Consider the following 20,015-nt stretch of genomic DNA (forward strand, 5'->3'; position numbering starts at 1 on the left):
AGTATCCATTTTAAGAGCCAGCTTCTTCATTTTGGCCTTCACCCAAAAATAAAACCCACACACAAAAAAAAAACCTTGTAACACGTTTTGTTTTTCACCAGTTCATCCCTTTGGGTTAGATCACAGCATCAAATGTTGTTGTCTGACTAAATTGTGTCTTTCATAAGCAGATGAGAGGATGAGCCAAATGAAGGGCACGATGTTAATAGTCTGTTGTGATGCTGAAGGCCGGCATGCTGGTACACGCTTTGTAATTTGGTTCATTATGTTCCTATTCTTTTATAAGGAATTCTTGTCCGTGTATTGTGTACAGCCCATCTCTATTATTATGGTGCATTAATTGCTTTGAAGCGACATCGGTTTGCATGTTGGGACTTGACGGTTCACACCTCTGGTGGAGACGCCCCCACTGTGTGGAAGGAGAACAGAGGACCCTCAGTGCTTGGATGCTGGGGAGGGTGGCAGAAGGGACCCCCACTCATGCTTCAGCAAAGCTACTCTGGGAGCTTAGCACCACGCCGGCTACTGTGATTTCTATTCCCCGCTACCCCCTTCAGAGGCCAGGCCCCATTTTCCTGCTACACACGAGCCTCAGGAGCTCACTGATCACCGGTGCCCTTCAACTATGGTCCCGAAGGGCAGGAGTAGCTCGCATGCATGCGGTCCCTCCTCGTCTCTACCTTTGGATAAAGTACTTTTAGCTTCCCACAGATTAGGAGTGACTGGCATACACAGCTCCCTCCCTGACACATTCACCATGGTCACTGAAGAGCTAAATGTATAAGAAGGACCACTATTTTCCTTTTCTCTTCAGAACGTCTGTGACATGGCCAAAGAGAGCATGTTACATGTCGCTAGCCTGACACTGTAACGTTGCCCAACCTGTCATCGGTGGCACAGCGTCATATGATCCACAGTGGCTCATAGTATGTTTCAATGTGTATTTTTACATGTACTAGGAAAGTTTTATAATAAGCTCATCATCACCTAAATTAATGGATATTTCTGCCTCATAGCAATCAATGTAAAGGCTCTGGAGTAAGTAACAAGTTAGTAAAGAGAATGGAACAAAAATGGAAGGGAAGTCCATGAAAAACACGTTCAGCAGAGGAGAGAGTAGTGGAGGGAAGCTTGAGTTTTGGAGTCAGACCTGTTTGGATCCAGCCAGGTCGCAAACTATCTCCTGACCACAGACCAGGCACTTAGGTTTCTCGGAGTCTTGCGCAGTGGGTGTATCTCCAGGTTGTCTCGAGCTCAATGTGACAATTTGTAAAAAGCCCAGACATGCACCGAACACCAGATAAATATTGTTCCCACTTTTAAAAGGCAAGTAATCAATTTAATGTTCTTAGGTATTGTTTACCACTGTGGTTCTTATTCATAAATTAATATTGCACAAAATGTCATCTGGCCTACAGTCAGTGGCATCGGGACTGACTGTCAGCTCTCGTGTGCCAGGGATGGCGAGAAAGGACAGATGGCCAAAGCCGAGGCCAGACTTTGTACTCCCCTCTCTTAAAGAGGCATTGCCTCTTCAGCAGAGGGCTTTGTGCGATGAATATTAAATCCAGTGCCTTGCCTAAAAGGTGCCAGGCATTGGGCGTCAGCCCTGGGGACTGGCTGACAGGCAAGAGCATTCACCGCGCCCCTGCCTCCATGGGGCCAGGTGGGGGAGCCCAGCATTAATTGAATTGTCACACAGATAAATACGCAACTGCATATTATGAAAAATGTTATTCAAAAGATACTAGTGCCACAGGAGTGTAAACCAGGGTGCCGTGGCCAGTGTCGGGGGGCATGGAGCATCTCCTGACCAGTGATGCCTGAGCCGGGGTCTGGAGGGCTGACGGGGGGGGGGGAGGGGCAGCCAAGGGCCCAGCACGGGAGGGGCGCAGGGGGCATGGGGCATCTCCTGACCAGGGATGCCTGAGCCGGGGTCTGGAGGGCTGACAGGAGGTGGGGCAGCCAAGGGCCCAGCACGGGAGGGGTGTAGGGGGCAGTGCAGCATCTCCTGACCAGTGATGCCTGAGCCGGGGTCTGGAGGGCTGATGGGAGGGGGGGCAGCCAAGGGCCCAGCACGGGAGGGGCGCAGGGGGCATGGGGCATCTCCTGACCAGTGATGCCTGAGCCGGGGTCTGGAGGGCTGACGGGGGGGGGGCAGCCAAGGGCCCAGCACAGGAGGGGTGTAGGGGGCAGTGCAGCATCTCCTGACCAGTGATGCCTGAGCCGGGGTCTGGAGGACTGATTGGGGGGGGGGGGCAGCCAAGGGCCCAGCACGGGAGGGGCGCCTGTGCAAATACCTGCGTTGGGAAGGGATGGATGAGTTGGAGGAATCGAATAAAAGGTTGGTATACCTGGATAAACAGGAAGAGAAAGGCTATCTCTGTGACAGGGAATGAGTTTGCAGCAGTGGCCCCAGGCTAAATTATAAAAAGACTTGTCAAAGTAAAAGAATGCTTTGTTTATCCTAAGAGTGAAGGGAAATGATTGGGAGCTGTCTATAAATAAATTAAAATTTTGAAAAGACACCCTGGAAGCCTGTTTTAGTCAGTGTTCTCTAAAGAAACAGAACCAATAGGATATATATATATATATATATATGTATATAAAATATCATCATTAATATGAATGCATAAATATATTAAATGAATATATAAATGTGCATATTTATATGAAGAGACTTATTATAACAAATCAGCTCACACAGGTCTGGAGGCTGAGATGCCCCGTAATCTGCCGTGGGCACAGTGCAGGCCCAGGAGAGCTGGTGTGTAATTCTCCTGAGTGGGAAAGCCGGAGCACCAGTGAGCCGACGATCGCAGGTTCTAGTCCCAGGGTGAAGGCCTGGGAAACAGGGGCACCCAGGGCATGAGATCAGTGCCCCGGCTCATGCAGCCAGGCAGGAAGAGAGGGCAAATGCCTCTTTCCTCCGCCTCCTGTTCTGCTCAGGCCCTCGGCAGATTGGATGATGCTCACCTAACCCTGGGAGGCGGATCTATTTTACTGTGTCCACCGATTCAAATGCTATTCTCCTCTGGAAGCAGCCTCACGAACGCGCGCAGAAATAATGTTTTCTCCGGGCACGCTGTGACCAGTCAAGTGGACACACTAAATTACCATCACAAAGAGAGCAGGCTGACGGGCAGCGGCGGTGGCGGGAGGACCATTAGGTGCCTGTTGCGGTGGCCGTGGTGAGAGGTGATGGAGCTAATCTCAGGAGGTGAGGACAGTGTATTTAAGAGAGACTTAGGGTTATGGGCAGGACCGTTAACAGAGTGTCTAGGGACAGGAGGGAAGGCTTCATCTGGGAAAGATGATGACATCTGAGTGTCTGCTGTCCTCCCAGGGAGAAGGGCCACCCTCTGGGCAAAGTTTAGAGCAAAATTATAAACATGAAACTGCATTTATCATACCTTCTAGTCGCTCAAAAATCCTTGCCTTCAAGAATGCCATGTACTACTATTTTGATTAAACCATTTTAAATGTAAAAGAGTTCTGCCTTCTGTAGGAGAGACTGAAGCTGATGGTTTAGAAACTGGGCAGTCCAAGTCGGGTTAAAGCGTCAGGCCCTGCTTTGTGGCAGACGCTTTACACGGCCTCTCTTCCTAGTCTGCCCTGGGGTCCCGGGAGCTCACTGTGGATGGCTCATTCATGACGTGGACACTGAGGTGCAGGGAGCTGTGTGCTCAGAGCCCGGAGCCCGTACTGCAGGAGGGCTGACTGTTTCCTCCTGAACCAGGTCCAGCGCTCATGCACAGCTCTTCAGGGCCCTCGGCCAAGGTTTGTGGGGTGTCCCCCCTCAGCAGCGCTCCACTCCATCGCCACCAGCAAGGCCAGTGGTTTCTCTGTCTCCCTTTCAACATGGGCTAAGCTTTTCAAAGCACAGACAGGAGACCACCAACACCAGAGCCTCTCAAAGTGCGGGTTTGAACTAGATTCCTAACGAGTTCCCTAGAGAACCCCAGGCCCTCTAATGATAAAGCTTAATTAGGTTACCCCTGCCAGGGGTATTGCATCTCAATGCGGGGGAAAACACTGCAGGGTTAGATCCGAGAATCACACCAGAGCCAAGGCGATCCAGTTCCCTGGTGCTCCCTCCCCGGTGAGGTCCCCCCTCCACAACCTCTCTTTTCTTCCGTTTTCTGCAACTTTTCAGTTTTCAATTAGCAAGCAGTTCCCTTCTCCCCACTTTCTGCCTAACAGCTTTCAGAAAGTGATCAGACAAAATACACTTTAAAGTGTTCATTATGCAGTCAGAAAATCAGAAGAAAGAAAAAATTGATTTGTGTGCGTACATGTGTTTTACATCTCTGTGTGTGTTCTGTGCATGGTGTATGTATGTGTGTGTGTTTATATGTTACGTGTATGTGTGCCTGTGTGTGTCTGTGTGTCTGTGCCAAGGCTTGTCCAGACTGAGCCACAGAAAACACCTACTCTGCCCGTGTGTTTGGGGTGACAAGGAGTTTCGGTGCGGGGTGGATTCCTAGCAGGTGACGTGCATGCTGCCTTCTTTTTGCAAGTGATTTTCATGCATCTGCACCTGGGAATGCTGTTCTCAGGCTCTGCAGGGCCCTCGGGCAGTCATCTCCAGTCCTCGTGTCACATTTCAGCATCACACACACAGTGCTGTGCACCTGAATCCCCTACAGAGGGGAGAAAATGCTGCCTCAGTAGGTTCTGAGCAGGGCCTGAGGGTCTGCATTTCTCACTGCCCGGCGATGCCAGGGCTGCTGGTCCCAAGATTGCTCTTTGAATAGCAAGGTCCTAAAACCCACAACCCGGAAGTTGGTCAAATGTATCACTCGTTCAGGCTCCTTGCCGTGGAATCAGGTATTAGGCACTGCCTTGTCCAAGGAACTCTGGCAACTGCTTCTAGATAGAGTGTACTGAGCATCTTCTCTCCTTCTGGTTTGACAGTAGACTTTATAGGTCCCTCTCATTATTCCCAAGATCAACGGCTCGAACTAAGAATAGAAGCCCTCAAGCCCTAGAAGGTAGTACAGAAATAGTAAGAAGCTGGGCAATTTCCATTTCCTCCGAGCAATTATTTCATTGCTTTCTGGCAGCGGCTACCTGTTTGTTTTTCTCACAGTAGGTTTCTGCTAATTGGCATCTCGCTTCAAATATAAAGAGCAGGCATGAGAATGCCTCCCTGTGAACACATTCCAGTTTGTCTTGTACCTGGAGCCCCCAACACAGTCCCTAGAATAATCTGGTAACAAACATTGTTACAATCTTTTTAAACTAAGGATTTGAGCATTTAGGGTATTTCAATTAAGAAAAGGAAAGGAAGGGGTAAGAACATCATTAAACATTGATTTTTCTATACTAGACGTACCCTCTGAAAGTTAAGAGCCCCACTTCAGAAAGTTTGGCATTTGTGAAGTGTGGGTCTGACCTTCATATGAGAACAGTTCTGAAAACTCATCAGAATAGTAGATTTCTCTATGTTAAGTGATTGGGTAGATGAGGTTGTATTTACTAACGATGTTTCATGCATGCTTAATTTCCATGCACATTGTTAATTTGCCTTTTGAAAAATGCATGGACACTTAGTAAAGCACTAGCATTTCCTATTCGTGTCCTTGGTGAGGAACAGGCATGATATCATTTGCCCTTCCTCATCTCTGCTTACCCAGCAATTCACAGAGAAAAGGCCTTCTTTTCTCACTTTGCCCAAATTCTTTTATGCAGAGAATGTTAAAGCAGAATAAACGTCAGTCTACTCCATCGCAATTGAGTGAAGCCCCAATTATTTGACCTCACCTTGTACCGAGACCATCCCTAAGGTACTGCGAAGCTTGGAACCTTCACATCTGCTCCCTGAAACTCTCTCTCCTTCCGTGCGTTTTTGCAGGGCCAGCTCCGTCTGCTTTGTTGTCATTCAAATCTCGGTTGAAGTGCTCTTTCAGCAATAAGCAGGTTCTGGGCGGGGCCTGGGAGTCTGCAGGTAGCCTTCCGAACTATTGTATCTAGAATAGGTACTTCCCCTGACAACACACACTGATACTTTCTCTCGATCACACTGTGTCCCCGAGATTCAGAGTCCAATCACACTCTGCTGCAGCGAAAGAGTCTGTGTCCGCGTTGTCTAATATGGTAGCCACTACCTACATGTTCCTGGGGAGCTCTTGAATGTGGCTAGTGCAACTAGAGAACTGGAGTTTTCATTTTATTTCTCTTTATACAACTTAAATTTAAATAGCCATGGTTGGCAAGGGGCTGCCCCGTTGGGCCACGTAGCTTCAGTGTGTCAGCCTGCTTCATCCCTTCATATCCTTATCTCTAACTGGAACTAGCTTATCCGTGTACTTTACATTGTCTATCATCTGTCTCTTCACCAGAATGCCTTTTCTGTTAACAGATGAATATCCAACACTCAGTGTAGACTGACATGTAGTAAGTCCTCAATGAAGTTTTCTTAAATTGACTTTAAAATTCGTAAGTGCCTCCCTTCCTTAAGAGCACTTGGCTGTTTTTAAACACTGTGCATCTAACAATATGTTTTCCATTAAAAAATTCGGGAGTCAGACTCTGGATACTGCATATAACATAAAATGCTATCGGGCTGTCTGCTTACACAATTCATTTTATGAGATAGAGCTCAATATTTTTTCATTCATTCTAATCAATTCTATCTCCTTAGCGTCTGTCTTTGTGTTACCGTAAAATGGATCTGGAGTCCGCCCCTCCCAGTTCCAGTATATTTGCTTATTTGGAAAATGCGAATTCTATTCCTTTATCCTACTTGTGGCTTCTTTACTCCCCAAGTCTTGTAGAAAGTGGAAGTGTTGGAGGAGGTCATCAAGAACATGTGACCACCAGTTGTCCTACAAGCTGGACCCATGCAGTTAGAGGCTCCTCACCACTCTCCTATCCTTGGAATGTCTGTTCTGTCCACTGTTCCCACAATGCAAGCTGTTTATGAGGACACAGCCTTGAGATAGTAAGGTGTTATTGAGATTATCTGGATGATATATGTCACTGAACCCAGTTAAGACCTCTACATAAACTTTTAAGGTTCCGGTGGGTAGACACAGAGATCTACTTGTCTTATGGTGGCCCAAGACAAGCCTCGTATGTAAATTCCCTTGTTTATTAAAACTGCCACCTACCATTATGGAGTAGTCTGCCTCTTTCGTGTAGGGGGGACAATTTGTGAACAAACAGGAAGCTTAAGATTCAGATCCAATATATGTGTTGTCTTTAGACATAGGCTTTTTCGGTTAAGTTAAAGTCAACATTTTGGCTATTTTGGGAGGACAAAAAACCAGACCTTTATTATTGCATGAAATACCCCCCAAGGCTTTGTTTTAATGTTCTTTCTTTAGAGTATTCTTATAGTAGTTTTAGAAAACAGCAAAGAAGTATAAAAGTGAACTCTATTTAAGATTTTCTGGCCCTGGTTGGTTGGCTTAGTGGGTAGAGCGATGTTCCAGTTTCAATTCCCGGTCAGGGCACATAGGAGAAGTGACCATCTGCTTCCCCTCATCTCCCCCTTCTCTCCCTTTCCCCTTCCTCTCCCTCTCCCTCTCCCTCTTCCCTCCTCTCTTTCTCTCCCTCCCCTCCTTCTCCTCCTCCTCCTCCTCCTCTCCTCTTCTCCTCTCACAGCCAGTTGCTTGATTGGTTCAAGTGTGGCCCTGGGCACTGAGGATAGCGTAATTGGTCTGAGCAAGTCAGCCTCAGGTGCTAAAAATAGCTTGGTACTAGAACATCAGCCCCAGACAGGGTTGCTGGGTTCATCCTGGTTGTGGCGCATGCGAAAGTCTGCCTCATTATCTCTTCTCCTCTCACCTAAACAGAAAAAGAAAAAAAAAAAGATTTTTTATGCAGATGTTAAATGGCTCTGCCCTTTTCATTTCCTATTAATTAAGGTACACATGAATTATTTTGTCTATTCCAAAAATCAAAGTGTGTAAATTTGCTAGTGAAAGGATTAAGTAATATTAAAGAGAAAATAAAAATTACATCTCTACCCAAGCAGTATCTGGTTTCATTTTTGCTTACTAAGTTTAAATTCTGCCTATATTTATATGTTGCATATATATGATGCACATGTTATTTTGTATATTTCAGACAATATTCTAAGTAGATTTTATCCAATGGCTGTGTTCTAGCATACTGTTACACAAACATTCATTCAACTAGTTCCTTTTTACTGAACATTTAGAGGATGCCAGTGTTATTTCTTTGCTAGAAATAACTCTACAGTGAATATTTTCACATATGTAGTGCCACCTACCTCAAAAAGAACCGGGGAGGGGGGGGGTGTCCAAACGGAACAAAGCGTATGAGTTCACAGGTTGTTTATTTTTAGTGTTGCGGTGCTACTTTCTGAAAGGATAAGACCAGTTTACAGCACTATCGCGTGGGGTACAGGTGTGCTGATTTGTAACAAAAGTGATTCTTTCATTTTCGTGATTGGGGCTGGTTTTTACAATAGTGTTGATAACCATAACGGTGGCAATAATAGGACCTAATGTTCTTGAGATATATTATGTGACAGGCATTAAGTGCTTTAGAAACATTGTTTATTGTGGTTAAAATGTGATCTTGGAGGCTGATTTCATGGGGTCAAATCTAGACTCCACCGTATAATCTCGATTAGTGTTTGTTCTCTCCTCACAAAAGGGCCACAGGATTACTGTGAGGATCAAGTGAGTTGATATAGTAGAGAGAGCCCAGGTAAGCACTGGATAATATGGGTTATTATTCCCAGTAATGAATGGTTTTGATTTTTTGCTGGGATTCCAGCTGCAGAGGCCCTTTCCCAAGGATTCCAACTCTAAAGACCCTTTTATGACTGAAATACTCAACCACCCAGGTAGGGACCACCACTGATATCCAAGGAGAAGTGCTCCAGAAACTGCCGAGTTAAATCAAAGCTGAATTCGGCTCAGAAAATGAGAGCATAAGGCTGCTGTGATTCACTGGAAATGTCATGAGATAATTCTGTTTCCGAGACAATAAAGCTGGTGTTTTAATGCTGTTATTTTGTTCATCCTTGAGATCTGAAGATAGTCCTTTCTGCGTAGTGTTTCATGGCGTTATGAAATTCCTCTGTAGATTGTAAGGGCTTGGTGGGCAGGAACCCTGAGGTCTCGTTCAGGACCCAGCAAATGCCTTCCTTGCAGGAGGGCTGTCTATACATATTTACTGATCTGAATTTCTCCCAAACATTACCATAAACACTTTCAGTTATTTCTTAATGTACTCTGTTCATAACTGTTTAGTCAATTATTTTTATTAGCATAACATTCCTTTTAAGCATAATGATATTGGAAAAACAGAAACAATATAAGCTCATTTTCTCAGCTGTGGCTGATTGCAAGTGTTTTCTTTGTTTTGTTGGTTGTTGGTTTTTTTGTGTTTTTATGTTCGTTTGTTTGTTTATTTTGTGGACTTTCTTTGCAGATTTGATAAATTAATTGTAAATTTCTCAGGAGAGACCTAACACAAATTGATCTTTGTCTTTTATTCTCTTAATGTTTAGTTTCTATTCTAGTCCCAGTGCCTATCCACCGAGACCAAAGTTTGAATATTGCCAAGGGCTCATGAAATTGCTGACATAACCTACTTTCTCCAGAGAACCTGATTTCAATTTTCATAATGAATTAATACCTTTTTTTTCCCCTCTAATCTCTTTCCTCCAATAGTTATTTGTGGAGACCACTGATGTCAATGGAAGGACTCTTGAGGGGCCCGTCCCTCTGGAAGTCATTGTGATTGATCAGAATGACAACAGACCAATCTTTCGAGAAGGCCCCTATGTTGGCCATGTCATGGAAGGATCACCTACAGGTATGTTAAGTTGGCTTCTCCTTAGCATAATGGACTGGGAAGTGGCATATTCTGATCTTGGGGAGTCTAGGCACTGTTACATCCCCATGTCAACTTGTTGTTGATATGCATCAACGTTGACATAGGATTTCTCTGGATAGATGCAAGAACAGGAAAGAAGCAACTCAGAACGTGCTGGAGTGTTGCATACAATGAAAGTATCTCCCCTCGTCTCTAAAGGTGATCCTTCAAGGGTGACTGACATCTAAGTCTTTAATGCACGGCTACCGTTGGACTCCATAGGAATATCCAGCTCATCCTTCTGAGGCTCTAAGGCTGAACTTGTGAGACAGGGGAGCTGTGGAGAAAACAAAAGTCCCTTCTGCAAGCCCCTCAGTGGTTTCTTTTCATAACTGCATTTCAATCAGAACCATTTGGGGAATATGGTTCTTTAGCTGTGTAGGGAGAAACCTCTGTCTTCAGTCAAAGGACCAAAAGCAAAACATTTTACTTCTCTCCCCAGAAAGAACTTGTACCTCCTGTTATGGAAATGACTCCGTGTTACTACAGAGCTTCTTTTCTCTTTCTCCCACGGTTCACCTTTCTGTCAAGAAAGGTTTTACAATTGAGAGCTCCCTTTTCTGGCCGAATAGATACTAATTAAAGCATTCTGTGACCAGCAGCAGAAAGCAGTCCTAAGTATAAAAGCTTGAGAAAGTGATGAGCAATGGAGAAAAATCCCTATTATAAGGCTGGACTTTGATTTAAAGCTTTAAAATGCAGTTGAGTGAAAAAGCACCATATTAAGTATATTGCTGTTGGCTGTGTCTAGATTATGCCAAAACAAGTAAGTAAAAGAGTCATTCAGCAGACCAGATGGGAGGTGGAAGATGGAGACCCGCTTCCACTGGTTACTTCCTGCTTTGGCTGAATTGATGGGATGTACCAATAACATGTAGATACATGAGATGCTGGAAGTGTTGTCATGGTAACCTGTCTAGACTACTAGGTGAATAATCTTGTGTAAGGTGCCTAAAACCTCCCTTCAACTTCAAGGAGCTGGGTCTCTATGCATTTCATCAGATACCCAGGGGGAGGAGCGGCACTCTATCTTCTGGGATTTGAACGCATTCTGTAAAAGGGAGAGGGAATTCCCTGTGAGTGCGGGAGGGCATCTGCGGGAGCCAGTGAAGGCAGGGGGGTGAAAAAAGTCTGCAGAGAGAATAGAGTAGGCAGGTGGAGGTGGGTCAGTCCGGGACGGAACTTCCTGTGACACCTCTCAGCGATGGAGAGACAGCTTTCTGGGAGAGAGACCCTGGAATTTGGGTTTGATGTTTACAGGAATCTTAAACAAGCTGATGTTCAGAACAAGTTAGGAGAATGATAGGGAAAGCTATTAAAGAAACTGGAGTTTGAGCAGAGCAGAAAAATCATTCTCCATTTCCATCTGCGGTACCCAAGCACAGGATGTGAGTGACTAGAATTCAAGATGGGCCGGAAAGTGTTCTAAATGTAAATGACAATGGTGACATTCGAGGCAGCTGTGAGCATGTGCATATCTTTGTATATTATGTGTGTATACGATTAGACGATGTTCAATTTTCCTCCTACTGTGCCCTTCCTTAAAGTTTCAGGACAGATTTCAAATTTTAATGTTTTATACACATGTCATATTTTCAAAGAAAATGGAATCCTTTATGTATATTGAATTTCTTAAAGCAATTTGGCTAGGGTGGACGCGTCTCCAGCAAAACATAAACCATCTCAAACTTCTATTTATAATTGGAAATATCCTATAAAAATACATAAAGCGTCGGATATCAGTATGGAGTGGCTTCGTTCAGCTATGCGGAGTTTGGCTTGAATCGTTTTCTGTTTCAGCACCCTCTGGCTTTGACTATCAGGGCAGGAATTGGAACGGAGTCAGGCGAACTTTGGGTTAGAGTGTGGAAATGTTGTGGAAAACTCTTAGAGGAAAAATCACTTAGATTACTTAGCGCCCCGTAGGAGAGGTCAGGCAAGGAGGCCCCTGAAGCTCCCATGAGGAGAGTGGAATCTGGTCAGGGCGATGGCATTCCTGTTCTGATCTCCCTCCCCAACCTTAACCGTTTATAAATTATAACAACAAACACAGACTAGCTGTGGAAATGATCGCCTCTCCTAGTCTCATAATCCCCCCCCCCCCCCCGCACCATTTGTGGCTCACAAAATCTTATGTGTTGTAGACATTGTTCTGCATCCATTTTACAGAAGAGAATGCCGTGATTTTGCCCACTTGGCACAAACAGTAGATGGGAGGCAGTGCTCAGGGCTCAACCTGTGCCACCTACCTTCAAATCATCTGCTCTTTCAACTGTCTCCAACTTCTTCATGGTGAAAACTGCCGTTAAACCACTGTAGCATTTCGTGAGCACTTGCTGTATTCTGAGACCTTGATATATACGCTGTATCATTTCCTCCATTACATCATTTCCTACCCTGAGAAGTGGCTACCACTCTCCCATCATACATATAAGAACACTGAATCTCAAACAGGTCCAGGAACTTTCCCAAATTACAAAGTGGTAGATGAGCTAGAATCTGTGTGTGTGTCTCTGGCTTCAAGACACAGGCCCTTTCCCATGAACCACATTGGACTCAGCTGCCTTCTCTCACATTCCTTTACGATGACTCTTTGCAGGCCCAGTTGAGGGAAAATATTTTGTGGGTTTCTGTCAGATAAACTGATTCTGCTTCTGACAAAAAAAGTGACCAGCTCTTTGACCAAATATCCAGACTCAGTGAATTACATTTGCTATACGGGCACTGTTGCTCCGTCCCTAGGGTTGGGCAGCATTACGCAGTGGTGCCCTCGTCCTCATTCACGTCACTATCTTCTGAGTCCACATAACCAGGGGTGTGACCTTCAGACTCCCAGAGCCCCACACACAAAGGGGCCCGTGGCTGGTTTTATGCTCTGCCGTCACTATCTTAAAATTCTTAGTAGTTGTAGATCAAGGGGTCCTACATTTTCATTTCACATTGCACCCCACAAATGATGTAGCTGGTCCTCTGCCTAGCATTGTGGCCTAGAGCTGGGTTCGATGCTCCACTCACCTCCTTAGCAGGGTGAGACCTCAGGAAGGTTACCGAGCCTGGGAGCCTCAGTGCCTGTCTAGATGGAGTGGGTTTATGACAGTACGTACCCTGGAGAACTACATGCAAGGATTAAATGAGTCAATGTGCTTATCCATGCTTAGAACATAATAAGTTTTTAAGAACTGACAACGTATTATCAATGCTGCAATGATGATTCTGGCAGCGGGCCCCCCAGGAAGGGAAGACAAAGGGACATGCAGTTTGTGTGAAGGAACGTTCACCTCCCAGCAAACTGAGTATTGTTTCCACGTTCCAGTGTACCCTGGACACCGTCAGCACCAATCCATCAAGGGAAGGTCGCCTGTATTTATCTGAACGTGAAGACAGGAGACTACTTCCAGCTGCTCAGCACTAAACCCCAAGAGAGTGTTTTGGGGACTCATTACTAGATAAAGGGAGATCAACAGACAATAATAGTCTTTGAACTTTGCACATTATGAGCTATTCCTTTGGTGAAGTCATGGCCATTGATTTATGGGATCTAAGCCCAGGCCCTGGCTGCTTCCTGGGGCCAGTGAGAGGTCTGTGTGAATCTGGTGTTTTCCGAGTGTTTGAAGCTGCCGAGACCTTATGAGTTAGGCAATAGAGGGAGAGGAAACTTGAAGTTCCGGGGGGGAACCCCTGCCAGGCCCCTCAGTGCTGGCTGGCACCCACTTCCCAGGGCTTTGCCACTGGTAGTCCTCAGGACACCTTTGAGAAGGGCTGGCCGGAAGGCATGGTTGCAGGGCTTCCTCTAGAAGCAGGCCCTGGTATAAGGGTCGAGGGCATAAGGTTTATGTCAGAGTGCAGGATCCCAGGTGAGGACTGCTACAGGCAAGGGAAGCCAGCCAATTCAAGATGCCACACTAAGCCAGCTACCACAGCGGGCAATTGTGAGCTTGATCTCTTGATGGGGATGGGGATGGGGGGTTGGGATGGGGATGGGGATGAGGATGGGAGGCAGGTGGGGATGGGAGGGAGGTCTAGAAAATGGCATAAAACAGACACAGCAGTGTTATCCTAGCCCAGGGACCAGGGAGCTGGGATATTCATTCCCCACGCCCATCAGAGCTGTCTGTCCCCAGAGGGACTTGAATTCCTAGATACTTTCAGCCAGCTGTGGACATGGGCAAACTGGCTGCCAGCAGCTCAGGGGAAGCATTCCAACAGGGTAGGGGAGCTCTGCTCTGCCCTCCATGCCTTTGGCCGCGGCTGGGAGAATGGCACCCAACACCTGGGTGGGGGTGGCTTTGAGGGCTGTCAGGGAAAGGAGGTAGTAGGAGGAGTATGTTAGTCCCCTGACTGCACAGCTAAAAAAGAGGAACGTGATGTTGACCTTTCTCTTTAAATAGGGGTCAGGACCTAGAGGTGCATGTTCTGGTCATGGGTGATACCCCTTGCTGGGATGCTGACACTTCTTCCTGAGGCTGCCGGAGGGAACCAGAGACGAGCAGCTAAATCCTCATCCTCTTAACTTCTGGGAGCCCAAGGACTCCTGCCCTCTCTTGCGTCCCCTCATGTTCCCTTTATTTTTCCCCGCCTAGTCATGTTACTGACCTGTGCCACCTCTGGTCTCGCTCCAAGGGAGCAGCTGTGCACCTGCCAGAGGCTGCTCTTCCCCTCGCAGCACACAGAGCCACACAGGGAGACTGGGAACAGGCAGAGGAGCTTTGCCACGTGGCAGTGCTACAGGGAGCCCGCGCGGGCGCCTAGCCCCAGGAGAGACAAAACCGGGGCTCCCTGACAAGGTGCTGCGAGGAGAATGGAGGTGCTGGCTTTCCTTGTTCCTCTGGGATCGACTTGAGTCTCCTCTCTTCAAGACTCAGTTACTTTCATTTTTAAACAGGTCCTACCATGCCAGACATGAGGAAAAACAGCCAATCACGGGGCCTTTGGGACAAATGGCTGCCCTGTGAGCTCAGCTTTGCTTGGGGGTGGCTATTGTCTAAAACAGCTTGGTGTAAGCAGAGGTGGCTGTGATATCTCATGGTTGATATTTGAGACCTAGCTCAGTATCAATGTTCGGTTTATTTTCACATCCCTATGACCTGGAAGTCAAGTCCCTTTTCTGGTCACCTGTTTCCTTGTTGCAGTAAGAGCAATATGGCTTTGCGGTCCTTCACTGGCACTTTGGGACTTTCACATTGTGGTTTTGTCCCTTCTTAACTATTCCAGCCAATCCCGTGGCCTTCTGGAATGTTGGCATGTGGGCGTTTTGGGTTTTTTGGTTAGTTGGTTGGTTGGTTGGTTGTTTTCTTAAGAAGATATATTTATTTTTTAAATAAAGCAATTCAAGTTTTTGCTAGTTTCTTTTGAGCGAAGCAGTGCACTCACCCTCAGTCTCACCATCCGGAGAAGACCAGCGTTGCGTCTTGGTGAGCAGGGTCGCAGGCTCCCCTGTGCACACAGACGCCCATATGCCATTTTACAGCAGTGGAGCTCGGCATTCTCTTCTGTGACTCACTGTCTTCACCCTGCAGGTTCTGAGGGACATTTTGTAAGTCAGTAAACAGTATCAAGCTGCCTCATTGTTTTAAACAGATAGTATCTGAATCTACCATCATCTAATTAGCCAATTCCCTAATGATTTAAGTTGTTCTCACTTTTCCATGCTTATAATCAATTCTGCAGGAGAGAACACATCTCTTCCTCCTTGCATGACAATTTCTTTAGGATAAATACACACAAGTGGGGTTGATGGGATGCAGGATATGCTTATTACATTTGATGTATTTGAGGGTGATGCTTCTAATCATGGATTATGTTTGTATCTTGGCTACACTCATGCATGAAGATAAAATAGTCTTTCTTTTCACATCTCAACAGACTGGTGGACATTTTTGTTTGTTTTTTCTGGGTTACATCCAATATCTCCGAGTTCTTGTGGTCATTTCACTAACTGTATCTGTATTGTAAACTGCCTTGCTCTAGGATCCTCCCTGGCTTTTGTGGTCAAGGAAGAGGACAGAAATTGTTGACCTTGGAGTCTTAGTTAGCTAAGGGAGATTTCCCAGGAACAGATGTCACCAAGTGTGATACAGAGTCATTCAGAGTGGATTGGGCAGCACTGGAATTATAGTACCGATCACTCCAGTGCAGTTGATCATAAAACAAAATTTATGAAAGAGACACCTTCCCAGAGGGAAAATTCCAGAAATAAAGTGTTTCGAAAGTATCAAGTTATCTGAACTTTGCTCCAGAAACTGAATCTCTTCTAAGTTGCTCCTAACCATATCTGGGGGTCCCCAGGTGATGTGCTATAGGGGATTCAAACCAAGCCAATCAAAACCTTGTCATAGCCAGAAGGTTTTCTCCTCCTTTATATCACAGCCCCTCTCCAATGGACACCGTTGCTGCTGGTACACTGGAACCTTCAAGATGCCATAGGGTGTCGTGAGACAGGAGAATGCCTGGTCCCCTTTATTCTGTTTAAAGAATACCCAGCCAGTAAAACTGTATATCTCATCTTTAATGTGGGTAACTTTGAAAAAAGCTCTTCTCATTTTTTATCATAGCCCTCTATCCACCTTAATTGATAGATGAGTCCATGGGGTTGGAGACCAATTCAAGAGACAGATACCACATTGTTTCTTGAATCACTCTTCTCTCTAATCACGAAGTCCTTACTCCCGGCCAGCCTATGTCTGTTTCCCACAGCCAGGCGTCCGTTCTTATACTCATTCATGTCAGATCTTTATATTCCAAGCACTGTGGGTAACCCACTGAACTGGAAATATACGGCTTCTGGCTTCTGTGTTCATGGAGATTGCTCCCTCATAAAAATAAATGCTTGGTAGCCCTTCCCCACTCATTTGTTGGATATATTTTAGACTCAAGCTGGAAGTCATTCCTCCATCACTCTACATTTAGAAGAGAAGGAATTTGTGACATCAAACATTTTAAAATAAAAATAATAAATTATTTGACGTAAAATAATTTATAGCAGAAGAGGGTACAGCAGCATTGGTTGCTTCAGAAACTTAGTGATTAGTCTACAACCTTTTGAAGGAATTCATCTGTTGGGAGTTTTCAGCCATATGGAAATCAGGTGACAGATGAGCTGCTGCAGAATGACAGTGACACGTCCTTGAGTTGTTGTCACAGAACATGGCAGACACCAATGCTACTGAAGTTCATCCCTGCTCCCTAAGGGTCCACTTCGGAAAGTCCTGGAACTTCTTGTGCTGCTGATGAGTGAACCAGAGTGGCAGATTCACAGTGGCACAAGCAGCTCTAATTTCAGGGCCACTCTTACTTCAGACCAACTCCTGATGACCATTTCACTCAGCCAAGTCATTCAACTGCCATTTACTGGGAAGCTTCCGTGAACCAGATAATGTTCTAGGTGCTGGAGATATAGCAATGGCCAAGACCATGTAGGATGCCACTGTTAAGACATATACATTTTACTGATAGGAGAAAGAAAGATAATTAACAATGAAATGGATATACAAGATCATTTAAGTCCTTTGGATAAAATAGAACAAGATGATGGGATAGAATGACAATGAGGTCAAGGAAGACTTCTCCAAGGAGGAGACACAGAAGCTAAGACCACTGAGAATGGGAGCCCACCATGTAAAGGTATTGAGCAAGGATGTTGCAGGCAAAGGGATTAGAAGGTGCAAAGATCTGAGGCAGGAATGACAGATGGAGGGACAGAGAAGAGGCCAGCAGGATGGGAGAATTTCAGCAAGAAGACTGCTAGGTGAATTCAAAGACATAGGCAAGTGCAAGATCATTTTGAACAGAAGTCAGCAAACTATGGCCCAAGGGCCAAATCTGTCCCACTGTCTGTGTTTAAAAAAAAAAAAAGAAAAACATTTTACTGGGACACAGCCATGCCCATTTAAGCGTTGCTCATTATTGCTCGTTTAGACATTGACTATGGGTTGTTTTTGCAAAATGTTAGAGTTGGGGGTGGGGACAGAGACTATATGTCCCACAAAGCCAAAAATATGTACTACCTGTATATCCATATATTTAAGTATTTAAAGTATTTTTAAGTAAATAAATATACTTTACCTGGCCCTTTATAGAAAATGTTTGCAGACCCTGGATTAGAGCTCTGTAAATTTTCATTCTGCTTTAAATTTAGTAGGAAGCCCTTGGGTGGTTTTAAGCAAGAGAATGGTAAAATCAGATCTTACTGTTAAAAGATGACTGGTGATACTCGGTGCAGAACAGATGTTGGGTAACCAAGTCTATTCCAGCATTCCAGATGGGGAGGACTATGGCCTGGACTGGGGTGGTGACAGTGAAGGTGGAGAGAAGAGGTCACATAGATTTTGTGTGGCCATGATGAATGGGGGAATACTAAATATTCACTCACTTTGTAGTACCAGATTATTGTAACTGATACCATCTAAACGGAGTTACAGTAATACTGTAAACCTTGATAGGTTTATAAAATGCCCTCAAATATGAACTGGATTTTGCCTTCAGTTTTTATCAAAGGCATAAGTTTAAGGCCAGGGGGACCCAGATTGTCTTGTCTTTATCCTTGATTTTCAGCATTTAGCAGAGATCCAGGCCCACAATAGTCATTCAATAAATTCCATTCCATGAACAAATGGCCCCAAATGGCAGAAAATATGAATCACCACAAACCCATTCTTTTATATTTTATTTTTAAATAAATGCTGTCTTTATTGGCAATGTATTCATTCCTTCAACAAATATCTTTGAAGTGCCTATTATGTACCAGGTGCATGCAGGGGGAGCATAACACAGGCGCACACCCTGAGTCATAGAGTCTGCTAACTAACAAGAAGGCAGGGGGAGCATAACACAGACGCACACCTTGAGCCATAGAGTCTGCTAACTAACGAGAAGGCAGGGGGAGCATAACACAGGCGCACACCCTGAGTCATAGAGTCTGCTAACTAACGAGAAGGCAGATGATACTCACATCCTGGGCCCGCTGTCACTGCTGCACAGGAGAAAGGCAGGAACCCACTGGGAGTGCCTCGCTACCCCCGGTGGGGGGGGGGGTGGACTCCAGGCAACCCAGCAGTGATAATCACCAATATAATTTTCATAGTACTGAATAATGGCCTTGGTTCTATACCTATCTTTTAATGAGATCCTTATGATTCTATTACAGTTGAGGAAACAGAAGCTCAGGGAGGTTAGGTTACCTCCCCAAAGTCACACAGCTGGTGGGTGACAAAACTGGAATTCAGATTCAGATTAACTCCTATGCCCTTCACTTCTCTCCACCCACAAGACCCACCATCCCTGTAACCACTTCACCCATGAAAGTGCTAAGATCACTCTAAGTCACCACCATGCATTACACAGCATTTCCTCACGTCTATATGTGTGAATGCATGTGTACATATTTGTATGTATGTATAGAAGAAGGAGAGAGAGGGCAAGAAGTAGGAAGGAAAGCATCAGAGGCTGTCTTTTTTTTGGTCATTGATTTTAGAGAGAAAGGAAGAAAGAGAGGTGGGGGGTGAAGAACATCACTTTGTTATTTGTGCATTCATTGGTTGATTTTTGTATGTGCCCTGACTGGGGATCGAACCCACAACTTCGGTGTATCGAGACAACACTTAGCCAACTGTGCTACTTCAAACTACCCAGCCAGGGCCAGCAGCCATCTTCAGTCATTCTATTACAGCCTGGCTTGCCGAGTACCTTTGTGTAGCCCCAAGTTACTGGAGGTGGCCATCTCCAATAGAGGCAGGTTCTCCCCCTAGTGGTAGTTTGGGAGCCGCTCAAGGAGAACTCTTCTCAAAGACTGACAGGCATGCCGCTGAGGCTGTCAATCAGGACAGTCTACAAATGTCAGTTAGGAAATATTTTTAATCAACAGAGAGCTGGCAGCACTGTCGCACTAAGAATTCTGTCCCCTCTCAGGGCAGAGTCCAGAGTGGCTGCGTCCATCCATCTACACAAATACCTTTGAATCACTCTCCCTTAATATATCCACCATACACTAAAGAAACCCTGGGTAATTTATGTATGGGACCACCCCCCTTCTTAAGTAAATGGAAGAAACTCAATATTCTAAGTTCAATGGGGAGAGGGCATATAAAATTTCTCTCAAATACATGTTTTATAAAATATAGGTCATGAATTCAGTTTTTCAGTATCAAAGAAAAAAATTT

At 45.3% G+C, this 20,015-nt stretch overlaps 1 protein-coding gene and 1 long non-coding RNA gene across 3 annotated transcripts in view; one reads left to right on the top strand and one right to left on the bottom strand.

Annotated features, from left to right (window-relative positions):
- CDH13 (cadherin 13) overlaps nt 1-20,015 on the top strand; it is a 1,138,640-nt gene that overhangs the window by 710,904 nt on the left and 407,721 nt on the right. The window contains exon 6 of the mRNA XM_066242281.1: nt 9,657-9,801. Coding sequence (XP_066098378.1) covers nt 9,657-9,801 — 145 coding nt within the window. The remainder of the gene's footprint in view (nt 1-9,656; nt 9,802-20,015) is intronic.
- The window catches only part of LOC136312632 (uncharacterized), a 47,388-nt gene continuing 34,971 nt past the window's right edge, over nt 7,599-20,015 (bottom strand). The window contains exons 2-3 of one of the 2 annotated variants that reach the window (XR_010727027.1): nt 15,232-15,371; nt 7,599-7,794 (exon numbers count right to left, since the gene is read on the bottom strand). This is a non-coding gene — a long non-coding RNA (uncharacterized lncRNA). Of the gene's footprint in view, nt 7,795-15,231; nt 15,381-20,015 lie in introns of both variants that reach the window. The other variant, XR_010727028.1, reaches the window with a different exon arrangement.

This window comes from Saccopteryx bilineata, chromosome 9 (assembly GCF_036850765.1).
Source record: "Saccopteryx bilineata isolate mSacBil1 chromosome 9, mSacBil1_pri_phased_curated, whole genome shotgun sequence".
Classification (NCBI taxonomy): Eukaryota; Metazoa; Chordata; class Mammalia; order Chiroptera; family Emballonuridae; genus Saccopteryx; species Saccopteryx bilineata.